This window comes from Sceloporus undulatus, chromosome 1, assembly GCF_019175285.1.
Source record: "Sceloporus undulatus isolate JIND9_A2432 ecotype Alabama chromosome 1, SceUnd_v1.1, whole genome shotgun sequence".
NCBI lineage: Eukaryota > Metazoa > Chordata > Lepidosauria > Squamata > Phrynosomatidae > Sceloporus > Sceloporus undulatus.
In genome coordinates, this window is record NC_056522.1 from 170,198,399 (window position 1) to 170,214,661 (window position 16,263).

Consider the following 16,263-nt stretch of genomic DNA (forward strand, 5'->3'; position numbering starts at 1 on the left):
GGGGCGGTGCTTCCGCACCCCCCTAACCCTAGTACGTATCCTATACGTACAAGATAGTGGTGCCCCTTCTACATGGGCGCCGCCATCTTTACGTACTGGACGCATAGCGTCCAGACGTGTCGCGGCGCCTATGACATCGCGAGTCCGCGCCAGGCGCCTCGCGATGTCATAGAGGCACCGCAAGAAGAAGCTCCGAAATGGAGCTTCTTTTTTGCTCCGCGCGGGAGTCACGCGGTTTGGCTGCTGCGGCTCCCGCGCAGAGCAAATGGCGGCAGCGGGGGAGTGCCGCAAAGCGGCGGTTTGTACCCCGCCAATGACTTCCTAGTAAAAGTTAATCATACTAAGTTCTGTTGCTTGTTTTACAATGATCATAAATATATTCATAGGAATCTAAGCTTTCAAGTTTCTGTTTGTTTAAAATCTTTAATTTCTCATCCTCATCGCTACCTGATAAATTAACAGAGCAGCTAGTAACTAAGAAGCAAGTGACCAGCACCATTCTGTTATTTTTTGATACTGTAGGTTCCATAAGGTTGGTGACTGTACAGCATTCAGCAGTAAGATACAGAATAATGCTAGGCAATGCAATACAAATCCAGTTTCATTCTTATCTGAGGTAGTGCTGCAGAGGTTTAAAAGGACACCAGTAATTAAACACCATATTTCACTGCTGTAGTATGTGCAAGTGGAACATCCCACCATGCTGAAGAACATGTATAGTTCATCTGTGTTGAAAAGGTAATGGCCATAATCAATACACCAACTGAAGAGGTCCAAACTCCTAAAAGAGCACCATTTATGCAAACAGCAGCACAGTGTTGCAAAACAACCCAGATGGTTCAGTTCCTATTCAATTTAATAAAGAACTGTTCTGAAAGCTACATAAAATGTAGTTTTAAGATTTAATCTTTTGGGGGGAAAATCTGCAAGCAGCTTCAAAAATGGACGTCGGGTTCATGATGGTGAAACATGCTTCTTCATTCTGAAAAGAAACAGAAACAACTGGCATCAGTTAGCTCTGTGCACAGGATAATAAAGGCAGTGTCTAATCTCCATAATGACTCATCAATGTTTCCTGCAGGCATTACTATTTACAGTTAGCAGAACCACTGGTGTAACAAACATTTCCTTCTCCCTTACCTGGGATGTATATATAAAGGGTGTTCACATGTTATACTCAACACACGTACAATTTGTGTGCATAAGAACAAAATTGTAGAGTCGTACCCTGGCACAGTTATTTACATGCTAATAATTAATTTTCAACTGCTGGTCTGTACCCTTATACAGTTGAGCCCTATTTAACTGTTGAAAAGGGCTCAACTTCTGCCACTCTACAAAGAATTAAGTCAGAGCATATTCAGTGGTGCTTCCATAAAATTGTGGATTCTAGAAACATTGGCCAGAATCCTGTTGGAGACTTACACCTTTGTTAGTGGACTTATGACATATACCAGGGGTAGGCAACCTTTTTGAGCCGGGGGCCGGGTTGCTGTCCCTCAGGCGACTGGGGGGCCGAAGCCGGGGGTGGAGCTTCAACCCTCCGGGGTGGGGCCACGTGCCGGGATGGAGCTTCCATCCTCCTGGGCGGGGCCGCGTGACAGGGTGGAGCTTCCACCCTCTGGGGTGGGGCCGTGTGCAGGGGTGGAGCTTCCACACTCCAGGGGCGGGGCCACATGCTGGGAGCGGAGCTTCCACCCTCCGGGGGCGAGGCCTCCCCATCTTTGCTGGCCCCTGACGGGGCCCCAGGCCCCATCAAACGACCAAAAAAGGTGAGGGGGCCCCGCCAGCGGGGAGGGACCCCTGGAGGGCCCCAGCGACCAACCGGGCCTCCCAGAGGCCCCCTGCGCCCTCGGAGCCCTCCGGGAGGGCCCCAGAGACGGCAAGGCCCCCCAGAGGCCCCCTGCCGCCCTCGGAGCCCTCCTGGAGGGCCCCAGAGATGGCAATGGGCCCCAGAGGGCCCCCTGCCGCCCTCCTGGAGGGCCCCAGAGACGGCAAAGGGCCCCCCAGAGGCCCCCTGCCGCCCTTGAGACCTCCTGGAGGGCCCCGGAGATGGCAGCGGGCCCCCCAGAGGCCCCCTCCGCCCTCGGAAGCCCTCCTGGAGGGCCCCAGAGACGGCAGCGGGCCCTCCAGAGGCCCCTGCTGCCCTCGGAGCCCTCCTGGAGGGCCCGGAGACGGCAGCGGGCCTCCTAGAGGCCCGCCCGCTGCCGCACGGCCGCCGCCGCAGCTTTCGCCGCTCTGGCGGCCGCCATTTTGGGTGAAAAATGGCGGCGCCCATAGCCCCAGAGGCCGCTATGGGCACCGCCATTTTTTCGCCCAAAATGGCGGGGAAGGTCGCAAACTCGTCACACATTTTGCTGCCCAAAATGGCGGCGCCCAGAGAGCGAAAAGCGGGACAGGCGGCTGGTGGCGGTGCAGCTGCAGCCAACAGATGCGGCCCGCGGGCCAGAGGTTGCCGACCCCTGACGTATACCATGAGGATATATAATATTTAATTTTTATGCCACCTTTCTCCAGGGACGTAGACAGGAATTTGGGAAGGGGGACGGGTCCAGACTAAGTGCCACCATTATAATGGGGCTTGGATGTGGTGGCATGGTGGTGCATGCCATTCATTGTATCTAATGGAAGGGGGGATCCAGACCCCACAGAAAAACCCCCGCTATGTCCCTGCTTTCACCCAGAAGGAGACCCAAGAAGGATTCTTCAAGGCTGCACAAATAAATCTGCACTGAAAAACACTCTGCTCTGAACAGACCTTCACTTTGAGATGGTATGCAGTCTTAGAGAATTCTGACTAGTGATTAGAGGGTTCATTGCTTCCTGCATGAGGTTAAGGTCGCTGTGAACAATTCAAGACAAACAACAGTATTTTCAAATTCTAGTTATATATTCACTTGAATTTTGGCTTCCCTGAACGGGATCAGAACAAATTACAAGAGAAGAACCTTTATGGCTGCAACAGAGAACTTAGATTTTACGGCCTTCTTTTGATAAGGGTTGTCCCTGTTATTCCTTGATTTCTCTTTGTGGGGGAAGGTGGGGACTCAGCTTTCTGCTTGCATGAAAAATACTCACTGTAAAATCCCAAACTATAGGTGTAGACCTGTAGGCTTTTGTGTGAGTCCCTTTTGCATGATTTTTTTTTGAAACAAACAAACAAACAAAAATCTTTGCCTGAAGAAGAGTATAATGAGCTTTGTAAGCCAGTGTAATGTTTTTGTGCCTGCTTGTTGGCCTCATAAAGGTATCACCAATGCCTGTTTTGCATTTTGTTTAACGGTCAACACGGCTTTTCCTGCAATTTTCAAATATTAGTTGGGCTGGAGTGCCATGTACAGCAATGTAAGGCTACTGAGTATTTCTGACGACTTATGGATCTGTAATTCTAGGTTACAAATCTGTAACTGTAATACTGAATGTCAGTCAAATATATCATTTTGTTTCCTATGGATGTCCTACATCCAGAATGATAGTCTTTTCTTGATTTGAAGTGGGTAGCCCTGTGCAGTAGGTGTAGGGAGAGTGTGGCCCCCCCGAATCCTTTTCACCCCAATGCTCTGATTATATCGTATTAAAAAAGGGCTTTCCCTGGACTTAAAAAAACTTGTCCAACCCCCCCCCCCCCAAAAAAAGACATCTGCACATGGAAGTGACATTTAGGTGTTTGGTTGTCCTGATCTGAATTCTGGGCTGGATAACAAACGTTAACATTTAATATTTTACAAAGTAGATGCACAATTATGGAATTCTTTTGTGCATGTCCTATACTGGATTTGAGGTGTAAAGAAGCAAGGGAAAGGTAGATTAATTACCATGGTACGTATCCCATACTAGCAATTAAGTTTTTGCTCTTTCTGTGCAACCCATGCAAATATATATACATACACACACACACACACACACACACACAAATAATATAAACAAATATAAATATTACATTTCTCAACAATAAATTTAGCATCAGTAATTTGGCTATTGAGATCCAGCAGTTATTACCGATTCAGCATAGCAATATGGCAACTAATCATGGTTGACTACGGCAGCACAAATGAAAAACCAGTCACTTGCATTAAGGGAATTAAGCATGACACATAATTAATTCCCTTGTGTGTGCCTGTTAACTTTTCTCTGTCTAGATTGAAAAGCTCAATACGGTAAAAATAACCTATTGTTATCTTACAAGCAGCAGCCACCACAAACAGTATAGTCTCAGCTGAAGGCCCTAGTTCAAGATGTCACTAGTCACATGAAGCCAAAGTGCTTTGATTAACAACATTTTGTCACAGTGACAAACTCAAAAAAATATTAGTAAATCTCACCAGCACTAAAACTCACGTGTGGAAAGTAAGGATTGCAACGTACACTAATACATAACTAAAAGAAAGGTTCACTTCAGTCATTGAAAAAACACATATATTTTAACTTTATGCAGCTACATATAGCAGCTAGTGTTCATGTCTCTTCCACAAGTACTGTTAATATTAGAGCTCTGCATATAGCTCAGCCAAAGTCTGAATACTAGAGGAGATCACCCTGACACGGTCCTCTCCAGAATGGGTCCAGACTGAACTGTGTCAGATTGAAAGGATTCTGGAATGGGTTCCACTTGTGTGTGTGTGATTGTGACTGTGTGTGAAGCCTGGGAAAGTGTATTTTCCCTTTAATACAGGACACCATGGTGATGTGTTTGGGATGGGGTAGGGAGCAGTCAGAGTGGCAGTTCTAGATTAATAGAATCATAGAATCGTAGAGTTAGAAGAGACTACAAGGGCCATCCAGTCCAACTCCCTGTCATGAAAGAACTCTCTATCTAATTGTAATTTCCATTTCCATGTTTCTTTTCCTGAAACTTCCAATCATTGCATTTGTGGGAAGAGTTTGTTTGTGATATCATAGTAATTATATATTTCCCTGTTTCCCTCAAAATCCTACTCTTTATTATCATTCAAATCCCTAAAGCATGACAATGCAAGAAGAACTTGAAGATTCCATTTCCCCAGTCCCTAAAGACACAGAGAATGCATGTTACCCTTGAAGGCTACCTCTTTTTGAACTAATTTTCCTGGAAGCCTCTCAGAGTTGCAAATTCACCTTTTAAATATGTTGTAGGGCTTGTCTGCACTGTTTAGCTTCAAGAAAACACTATTTTTCAAAACCAGCGGCAGATTTCCAGCCACATCCCGAATTTCTTTCTTTCTTTTTTCTTTTTGACAGCCAGTTTGGCCTTGGCGGGTTCCAGGGAAGAAAACGGGTGCCTCCAAACCTGCTGAAACTGCCCACTCCTGTTTGTAGCTTATCTCTATTTTAACAACTCCCTTGTTCGGTTTCACATTTGCCATCAACAGCCCATCTATTCAATTTCTGAGTTTGTTCTCAGACATGAATTCCTGGGCTGAGGTTTATGGGCATGAGAAAGGGGGACACCCCCTCTAGAAAACAGAACAGCAACTGTTTGTCCCATAATAGTCCTCCCCTCTTCCTTTGGGAAAAAAACCATAAATTCACCTTTAAGTACACAGTATGTTTCCATAAAAATCTAGGTTTTCATAAACATAAACTAAGCTGATAAAAATCAGTACCTTACCAACTTTGTCTCTTGTTCGTTGGAATCAATATGGCAACAACTCTTAACAAACTGGAAAAAGAAAGGGGAAAAAAGTAAGCTTTGGGGTCCTACTTATTATGTTGAGCAGGGCAGGGAGACAAATATGTTGAAGTAGCGTTTTGCCACCACTTTTAGGCCTTTAGACTAATTTTAGGAGTCACTTTGATTTATGAGCACTCTGCCCACAGCAGAAGGGAACAAAGTATGAGTTTTGTAATCCCTTAGTTCACTGCGCCTGCCCCAAATCTAGGGGATATAACGTCTTTTGCCCCCAAATGGACAACAGCACCCCCCAAACCTCCAAGGGGGTGCTTTTAGCCTGTTTGCCACAATCTGTGATGCCTGGTCACTGCCAGGATTAAAAAAGGCCTCTGAGACCCAATGGGATGAGGAGGGCTGAACAACCCCCCAAATGTGGAAAAATGACCCTCCTTCCACAAACTTCCTGGTCAAGGCAGCCCAGTGGAGTCAGGGTCTCTCCAGTACTGGCAGAGCTCCCATTCAACTCAGAGTGCTGCAGGAGCAGAGGCCATGAAGACCAGAGTATCCCACAGAAGCAGAAGACCACTGGCTTTCTCTAATTCTGGCCAATGTTTTGATGGGCTTTTCTCTCACATAGAGAGAAGGTGGCCTGTACTTGCTTACAAGCAGTGGCCAACTTAAGCAAGTTATGCAGCAACAGATATGAACCTTATCACAGACCCAAATGTCAGTTTGAATCCTATTGGTGATACATGCTCATGTGTCCAAGGTTACATGACAGTATGTCCCTTTAATTTCATTGAACAAGGAGGCATTCAGTACCCACTTTCTTAACCCTTCCACCCTTGTAAGACAGTTTTGCATTGCCAACATGCACTGCCATTTAACGGCAGGAGGAGAGTAAAGGGTGTTCAAGCAGGATTTGGCTACAGTGGTGCAACTAGGAGAAAAAGAGCAATGTTATCTGCCCAGATCACCAGCAAACATGCTGGAGGTGTGCACAGGTGCTGAAAAGCTGCATCAGACAGGACAGTGAGCATCATTCAGGATTATGACCTATGTTCTCAAGTCAGCTGTACCAACCAGTTGGGGCACTGCATGAAAAAGCTTTAATAGTTGTGTGCAAAAGGGAATTTCATAGAATCATAGAATCACAGAATCATAGAATTGATGGCAAGGGCCATCAAGTCCAACCCCCTGCCATGCAGGAAATCTCAATCAAAGCATCCCTGACAGATGGCCATCCAGCCTCTGTTTAAAGACCTCTAAGGAAGGAGAATTTCAGCTGACGAAGCCTGCATGAAAAGCTGCATTCTTTTCACATGGGCTCATAATTCCACATCAAGTACAACACAAAAAGTTCATACTCCTCATCATTTTTCTAATTATTCTATTATTGGGATTCATACTCCTAATCATTATATGTTGACAACATGCAGCAAAGCCCTACTGCATTTTACAAAGCATCCAGGCACTGTGGGGAGGAATGGAAATAAATATGACATTATAAATGCCAAATGTAAAAAACCAGTAGTGAAATATTTCAATCACTCAGCACCATTGTTTCTGACAAAGCTTCCTGCTTTGCATATAAAATCATCATTGAAAGACATAATCCAACAGGAAACATTTGACCAAGAATTCAAAAAGAGGTTCTGTTCTATTTGAACAGAATCTCTCTCTTGCCACACATATTAATCAGCTCAACAGTGCCAGCTTCTTTGTGATGCTACCCAATTACCGTTAAAGTACAATGGAGCATGGAATGTTTCCAGGACACAGGAAGGTTATTTGCTTGGATGACAGTTTGAAAAATTCTAGCGTGAGTGTGTGTGCACGCACGCCTTCAAGTTGCCAGTTAACTTATGGTGGCCCATTGAATTTCATAGAGTTTTCTTAGGCAAGGTATATTTGGAGGTGATTTTGCCAGTTCCTTCCTCTGAAACAGAGTCTGTAGCATTGGGTATTCATTGGCAGTCTCTTATCCAAGTATTAACAGCCACCGGACCATGCCAGGAGCTGCATTTGCTGCCGGGCGGCTCTCCTTGGGTTGTTAGAGGTGCGCATCTGCGCACCGGCCCGGGGAGGCCGCCCACGGACTGTTGCTTCGGAACTCCTTTGGCTTCACAGCAACTCCACGCCGGCTCTGGGAGCCAAATTTGGGACACCTGGGGGGAAGGCGGAGAGAGGGGCATGTCGGGGCAGCGGCACGCTTAAGGCCGGCTTGCCTGGCTTCTTCCTCCGTCATGCCTCTTACAGCCACCGGACCGTGCCAGGAGCTGCATTTGCTGCCGGGCGGCTCTCCTCGGGTTGTTAGAGGTGCGCATCTGCGCACCGGCCCGGGGAGGCCGCCCACGGACTGTTGCTTCGGAACTCCGCAGCTCTGCAACTGCGCAGTTGCGCACTTTGGCAGTGGCACCGGCGGCTTGTGGGCAGTGTCCATGCCAGCCTTGGAACAGAGGATGACTGTAGTGTCACACCTCTGTTCTTTTTGTGGGTTGCAAGGGGGGGAGGAGGGTATGGACGCGGGGAATGCTCGGGCTGGGGAGGAAATGGATAACATCGGTGTGAGCGGAGCTCCTATTGAGGTGGTGTGGGGCAGGGGGAGGTATGGCGGTAGGAGGGGGGACTTGCGTTACAGAGGACGGCGAGATCGATGCGTCATATCTATCTCTCCTTCCTGTCCTCCTCCTAACCAACAGGACCTGAGGGTCACTCCAACCGTGCCACAAACCCTGTCTCTGCTCCTGTGCAATGCCAGGTCAATTAACAACAAGACCCACATTATATACGATCTGCTAGAGGAAAGCAAGTGTGACCTGGCTTGCATTACCGAAACCTGGCTTGGGCCTGAGGGGGATGCTGTGTGGGCACAGGCCCTCCCTGCTGGGTTTTCGGTGAAGGACCAGACCAGGTTAGGTGGGGGGGGGGGGGGTGTTGCCTTGGTATATAAGAACACCTTGCCTCTCACCAGGAACCACATCCGTCAAACCTCCTTTATCGAGTGTATTTACTTGACCCTGAAGGCTAGAGACAGTCTAGGGATTTTGTTGGTGTATCGGCCACCCCGTGCGCTAACAGACTCCCTTAACGAGCTGACACAGTTGGTCTCGGAGCTGATGCTGGAAACACCCAGGCTACTTGTCCTGGGTGACTTCAACATTCCCTTTGCGACCAACTACATTCCATCTGGTGCGGCTCGGGAATTCATGGAGACCATGGCGGCCATGGGCCTGTCCCAGCTGATTTCGGGTCCAACGCATTGTGCGGGTAATACACTGGATTTGGTCTTTTGTACGGATGCGGAAGATCCGTGGGCGGAAATAACTGATATTTCCCCCCTGTCATGGACGGATCATTTCCTTGTGAAGGCAGAAATCAAGGCATCTACCCAGATCCCCCCCGGGGGTGGTGGACCTGTTAGGATGGTCCACCCTCGAAGGCTGATGGAACCCGAGAGGTTCCAAGAAGCCCTAGAGGAGATCATAGTTGGAGCTGATGGCGACTCTGTTGATGCCCTGACTGGTATCTGGGATACCGGTCTCTCCAGGGCTATACACAGGATCGCTCCCAAGCGCCCTCTCAGGCCTGCTTCAAAATGTAAGCCCTGGTACACGGAAGATCTCCAGGCCAGGAAGCGGGTTCTGCGACGGCTAGAGCACCGCTGGCGGAAACACCTACACTTAGTCGACAAGACTCTCCTAGACCGCCTTTTGGAGGACTATGGAGAGGCGATACGAGCAGCCAAGAACTCGTTCTATGGCGCTCGTATCGCATCCGCGGAGTCGCGTCCAGCAGAGTTGTTCAGGGTAGTCAGGGAGCTAACTCAGCTCCCTCCTGCCCTGAACCAGATCCTTGAACCTTCTAAGGCCTGCTGTGACCAATTTAACAACTTCTTCGCAGATAAAATCTCTCGGATAAGCGAGGGACTTGACGCCGACATTAGCGCAGAACCTAGGATAGAGGCGTCCAGAGCCTCCGTGGACTCTGTTAAACTGGATTAGTTTGAGTTGGTGAGTACCGATGATGTGGACAAGATCCTTGGAAGTGTTCGGAAGACAACCTGTTCTCTCGATCCCTGTCCCTCATGGCTAGCGGCTCAGGGGGGACCGGTTGTAACCTCGCTGTTACACCGGATTATAAATACATCCTTGAGGGATGGGCAATTTCTATCCAGCTTAAAATTGGCCATTGTAAAACCGCTGATAAAAAAGCCCTCCCTCGACCCCCTGATGCATAATAATTACCGGCCAATATCGCTATTGCCATTTTTGGGGAAGGTGATCGAGAGGGCGGTTGCAATCCAGCTTCAATCAATCTTGGATGAAACGGATTATCTGGACCCATTTCAAACTGGCTTTCGGGCAGGTTACGGGGTTGAGACGGCCATGGTCGCCTTGGTCGATGATCTCCGTCTGGGCATCGACAGGGGAAGCGTGTCCCTGCTGGTGCTCTTGGACATCTCAGCGGCTTTCGATACCATAGACCATGGTATCCTTCTGGAGCGCCTGGAAGAGGTGGGGATTGGGGGGCACTGCGCTCCTGTGGTTCCGTTCCTACCTCTCCGGGAGGTTCCAGATGGTGCAGCTGGGAGACGTGTGCTCCGATAAGAGGGCCCTCACGTCTGGGGTCCCTCAAGGAGCCATTCTGTCTCCCATGCTTTTTAACATTTACATGAAACCGCTGGGAGAGATCATCCGGAGACATGGGGCGCGGGGTTATCAGTACGCTGATGACACCCAAATAGTTTTCTCTATGTCTCCGACTGATGCAGTGACCGAGGATGGCGTCTCTCCTCTTGTGGCTTGCCTGGAGTTGGTAATGGGCTGGATGAGGAAAAACCGACTCAGTCTGAATCCAGAGAAAACGGAGGTGCTCGTGATAGGTTCCCCCGGCCCAGGGAAGGCTGTGGTTCCACCTGTCCTGAACGGGATCACGCTTCCCGTGAAGGACTCTGTACGCAGTCTAGGGGTGCTCCTTGACTCGTCGCTCCACCTTACATCTCAGGTGGACGCGACAGTTGGGAGCACCTGTTATCAGCTTCGGCTGACCCGCCAGCTGCGTCCCTACCTGGACCGGGGAGATCTTGAAACGGCAGTACATGCTCTGGTAACCTCTAGATTGGATTTCTGCAATGCGCTCTACATGGGGCAACCCTTGTACCAAACCCGGAAGCTACAATTGGTGCAGAATATGGCAGCCAGGCTGGTTACTGGCATACCCAGGGCCAGCCATATAACACCTGTGCTTAAAAGCCTGAACTGGTTGCCTATACGCTTCCGGGCCCAATACAAGGTGTTGGTTATTACCTATAAAGCCCTAAATGGCTTGGGCCCAGGATACCTTGAGGACCGCCTCTCTCCATACAATCCACCCCGCACACTCAGAACATCCGGGCAGCAGCTATTGAGGGTTCCGGGGGCAAGGTTAATCTTCACCTCAAGGAGAACCTTTTCCATCTCGGCCCCAACCCTCTGGAACACGCTGCCCACAGAGCTCCGCTCGGCCACCTCCCTGGCCCAGTTTAAGAAGGAGCTTAAAACCTTCTTATTTTTATTAGCATTCCCGGACGTTGGTCCTGGTTAGCTTCCCCCTCTGGCAGCAGTGGTCGGCTGGCCAGAAATTGGTTTTAATGTAATTTTAATGTTTGTTGTTGTTATTATTTACTGTGTTTTATTGTATTGTGTTGGCATTATGTTGTGCACCGCCCTGATCATGGGAAGGGCGGTATAAAAATAAAAGTTTTTTTTTTTAACCTGAGCCAACCCTGCTTAACTTCCAAGATTGGATGGGATCTGGTGTCTTTAGGTTTTTTTGGCCTCTTGCAACTAGTATAGCCATGGATATGTTGATTGGGAGATTCTAAGCATTTCAGCCCAAAATGTAAGTTTTCCAGTTTTCCAAGCTATGAGAAATTATCATTGTCTGTACTTGTGCATATGAAATCTCTCTGACCCAGTGATTGCAATCACCTAGTCTTTGTCCAAAAAAAGTCCTAGTCTTTGTACAAGACAATCAGAGTATTGTAAAATTTAAGTGCAATTAAGATTGTTCATATTACAGTAAGACTACAGTTGGTCTTCCGTTTTCATGGGGGATTCATTCTGGACCCCCCCCCCCCGGTGTAAACTGAGATTCAAGAATATTTTAGCCCCATAGTCTTGAATGGGGTGCATGCCCGCAAGCGCGCACCCCATTGGAAATAACGGAGGTCACCCCTCCGTGAATATTGAAGACCGCAGACCTCAAGTCCCCGAGAAAGGAGGGGTGACTATACATGATCTTTGATTAATAGCTTTAATGAAGTACAAAAATCCTGCATTTTCAGACACAGGTAAAGAAGATTAAACAGAATTTATTAACTATAGTTGAGTTAAATGCTTTTAAACAAGCAAGCCAGAAATCTTTCTCTTACCTACTATGTGCAAATCCTGTCACCGAGTCACAAAATTAAAGAATTATAACACCTAAAAATATTTTAAAATCACAATCTTCTAAGTCTACTCAAAAGTAAGATCCAATGAATTCAGTCCCATATGACTGTAGCCTAAAGGCATGTTACTTTGGACTTTATCACACAAACCTTTGTTTTACATGGAGTTACACTTCTTTTCAATATCGCAATGGGGCTTTTTGCACCATTGAAGGTACTCACACTTTCTCTTCCTCATTCCTCCTTAACCCCACCTTGCTAACAGTCTCCTTGTGAGGAGAGCCTGTATATCTTCTTTGGCAGGTTGGGCGGGAGGGAGAGAAGCCAACTTCTCCACCCTCCTGCCTGCCAAACAAGAAATGACAGTCTCCTCGCAAGGAGAGACTTCTATATCTGGTGGTGGGAGACAAAAGAAAGTTTAAAAAAACAGCCTGCTCTGGAATGGGGAAGGGAAGGGAGGATGGGAGAGAGGACACCACATGTCTGCTCAATACTGGAACTGCCATGTGAAGAAGTTATTACATTTTTAGGACAAATGCTACAGCTTCATGTTTGGAAGCTTATTGGCAGGTGTTCCCCATCAATGAAAAGGGATCCACTAACAGCAAAGCAGTGATGAAATGAAGACGACATGTAATAAGTATTGCCAGAGTTCCTACTCTCTAGCTGTAATAGATTTAAAACCTTGTGTGATAAACTCATTTGTTTAAAATTGTCTGAATGTTCAAGCTGTGATCCACTTGCTTTCTACAGAACCAGAAACTCTCATGGTTATAATCACAAAAAATGTATATTCAGTCCTTTCAAAGCAGGCTGTGTGTGTGTGTGTGTGTGTGTGTGTGTGTGTATATATATATATATGGTCTCAATGGAAGAACCCCCACCCAAGTCAGTCTGTCTACATCTCTCAATGTCGCTAGATTGGACATTGTCTGAAGCTGTGGTTGGAGCTTCTCCAGCTGCAACTACACCTGAGGATCTTGCTGAAGTTCTCTATCTCACCTTCCACAACTAGGAATGTGTAAGGTGAGAAAGAAATGACATCTCTGCACCAGCTTCTGCCTCATTTCTGTGGTGCTTTGGGAAGGAAGCAGGAGGCAACTAGGAAACCCCCAAGTCTGGAACAGGCCTACAGGATCCTTTCCCCTGACTGTAGTCATTATGTTTATGACAAATGCTCATAATAACACTGCAACTCAATTAAAGGAATTTTAATGATTCGGGCTTCCTGGAGGTACCCCATGGGACTGAATTCTAACTAGATATTTATTGGACTCCACCTGAAGCATGTATGTTTTAGCAAGTTATCTATTGTATTTACATACATACATACATACATTTCTGAAGCAATATTAAAATTGTCTTTCCTTTTTTTTTGATGAAACACGCACCACAGATGACTCTTGGAATAGCTTTTCCATTGGTCCAAGGTTGAAGATACAGCGAAGGAGAATGAACAGTCATGGTGCAAAAAGCCCCATTGCGATATTGAAAAGAAGTGTAACTCCATGTAAAACAAAGGTTTGTGTGATAAAGTCCAAAGTAACATGCCTTTAGGCTACAGTCATATGGGACTGAATTCATTGGATCTTACTTGGGAGAGGGTAGAAGGGCATAAAGATATTTAATGAATGAACAACCTTCCTTGTCTGTTAAATGTGTTTTAATTGTTTTAAATTGATATTTTAATTACATTGGTTTGGTTTTTTAATTTTTTTGGATTATACATTGTTTTAGCTATTTTGTTTTAGCTTACACTGTAAACTGCTTTGGGTTCCATATTTGGATAAAGGTGGGATAGCAAATAAATACATGAATAAAATAAATATGATTCCAGTGATTGCATCTGCAATGAAGAAATAATCCAGTTTGACACTACTTTAAATGCCGAGAGACAAGTAGCCTTCTCTGTCAGAGAGCTCTGGTGCCACAATAAACTACAATTCCCAGAATTCCATATCATTGAGCCATGGCAGTTAAAGTAGTGTCAAACTGGATTACAGTACACTCTTGGTATCTGTTGGGGTTTGGCTCAAGCCCACCCACCCCTGGTGGATACCAAAATACATGAATGCTCAAGTCTCATTAATCACAATGGTGAAATGGTGACCCTCATATTAAACAGAAAAATCAAGATTTGCTTTTGGGATTTTTAAAATCTATTGGGAATATTTTCAAGGCATGGATGGTTGAATCTATGCATTAAAAATCTGTGGATATAGAGATCTGACTGCATTTCTGCACTGCAGATCCAGCCTTTGTTGGATGAGATGGTTGATCTTGGCATGGAGGAAATTTCCATAATTCTACAGATTACTTCTGGTAGGGTTTAGATGAGTCAGCATGGTGTTGAGGCTTGAGTGTTGGACTAGGACTCGGGAGAACAGAGTCTGACTCCCCACTCAGCCATGTAAACCCACTGGGTAACCTTGGGCAAGTCACTCTCTCTCAGCCTCAGAGGAAGACAATGGCAAACTTCCTCTGAACTAATCTTGCCAAGATTGCCCCATGATAGGTTTGCTTTAGGGTTGCCATAATTTGAAAACAATTTGAAGGCATGCAACAATAACTGACAGCATTTTAGGATCACATAGAACATCCTGATGGTAGGCTGTCTGACAGCTGCTCATGACTTCCCCTCATTAGAGAGTTTTAAGAGAGAGACTAGGTTGTCACCTATCAGAATGCTAGGCTTTAGAGTTGGAAGAGACCACAAGGGCCATCCAGTCCAATCCCATTTTGCCATGCAGAAACTCTCAATCAACGCATGCCTGACAGACGGCCATCCAGCCTCTGTTTTTAGGATTTCCTGCCTTGGTAGGGGATGGGAATGCTTGTGGTCCCTTTCAATTCTTTACTTCTGTGATTAAACATCACAGGCTTAGTGCAGATGGATTTTCTATTAGAGCACTAAAAGGTATTTTGACTTGCATATTCCTTGAAATCATTATAAAAAGATCTTCAAACATTTATCACAAATGCTAAATTTCCTGTTTGCATTAGCTAGATTTGAATTTTAAAAGTTGTTTCAGCATTTCAAGTGACTTCAGCTTCTTTAATTAAAAATAATGAATTAAAATAAATTATATTGCCCCACATATGATTCAATTCTTCTCCTGAAAAGGATAATACAACCTTATTGTTTCACCCTTTTCCAAAGATTTCTTTACATATTCACAACACAAAGAAAAAATCATGCAGTCAGTGGGGCAATGAATCTGCTCTACGTTTTAGTCCAAATTCTGGAAGAACCATCCAAGATGCTGAACCTACAAGCAAACCAAATTCAGCACTCTGATATCTTTTTTAAAACTGGACAAAAGCCTGGAATGGATTCACAACCCACCGATGGTGGAGCCACCAGCATCCACTGTGTTCCTCTCCATCACATCCTAAAACATGTAAGCAATCTAGTTACGGAACCTGGATCATCCTATGCCCTTCCTTGCACCATAAGACAGAGTTGAGCCATAATGCTTCATCATTCAACTTTCAGCTCATTTTAAATTAAGCATAAAAAGAGTATTGTGTACAAGAAATTACATCCAAAGCCACTTACAAATAAAAAAAACCCTTTATAATTAACTTTCTAATCAATATGAATGAGGAGCAAAATATTAAATATCAGTTTAGATTTATGGGATTTGTATTTCAAATTGTAACAACCTGCAGGTGGCCAAAACAGTGAACCTGATCAGACTCACTGCATTGCCAAAACAAACAATATTTCTAAAAATTAAAGCTCCAGATTAAAATACAAATATTCCATTACAATGTATCCTAAAAGAATATGTCCATTCCCCACCTCCCAGAAAATTATTACCTTTCAATAAACTGACAATTTATCTCTTCCTGTTGACATGGCTTGTGACCAGCTGCATGTTATACTTCTCTCAGTGATATATTTTAAAATTGTTTAGTTGTTTTTAACTGTGCATCTTAGAATCATAGAATCGTAGAGTTGGAAGAGACCACAAGGGCCATCCAGTCCAACCCCTGCCATGCAGGAACTCTCAGTCAAAGCATCCCCGACAGATGTCCACCCAGCCTCTGTTTAAAGACCTCTAAGGAGGGAGACTCCACCACTCTCCAAGGCAGTTTATTCCACTGTTGAACAGCCAATACTGTAAGGATGTTTCTCCTAATGTGGAGGTAGAATCTTTTTTTCCTGTAGCTTACATCCATTACTCTGAGTCCTGTTCTCTGGAGCAGCAGAAAACAAGCTTGTTTCCTCCTCAGT

General features: G+C 45.8%; 1 protein-coding gene across 2 annotated transcripts in view; it reads right to left on the reverse strand.

Annotated features, from left to right (window-relative positions):
* Positions 1-208: 208 nt before the first annotated feature.
* IRS2 (insulin receptor substrate 2) overlaps positions 209-16,263 on the reverse strand; it is a 28,700-nt gene continuing 12,645 nt past the window's right edge. Inside the window, exons 2-3 of one of the 2 annotated variants that reach the window (XM_042445972.1) lie at positions 5,588-5,638; positions 209-982 (exon numbers count right to left, since the gene is read on the reverse strand). In XM_042445972.1, the coding sequence (XP_042301906.1) occupies positions 5,631-5,638 (8 nt within the window). In that variant the 3' untranslated portion in view covers positions 209-982; positions 5,588-5,630. The remainder of the gene's footprint in view (positions 983-5,587; positions 5,639-16,263) is intronic. The other variant, XM_042445973.1, reaches the window with a different exon arrangement.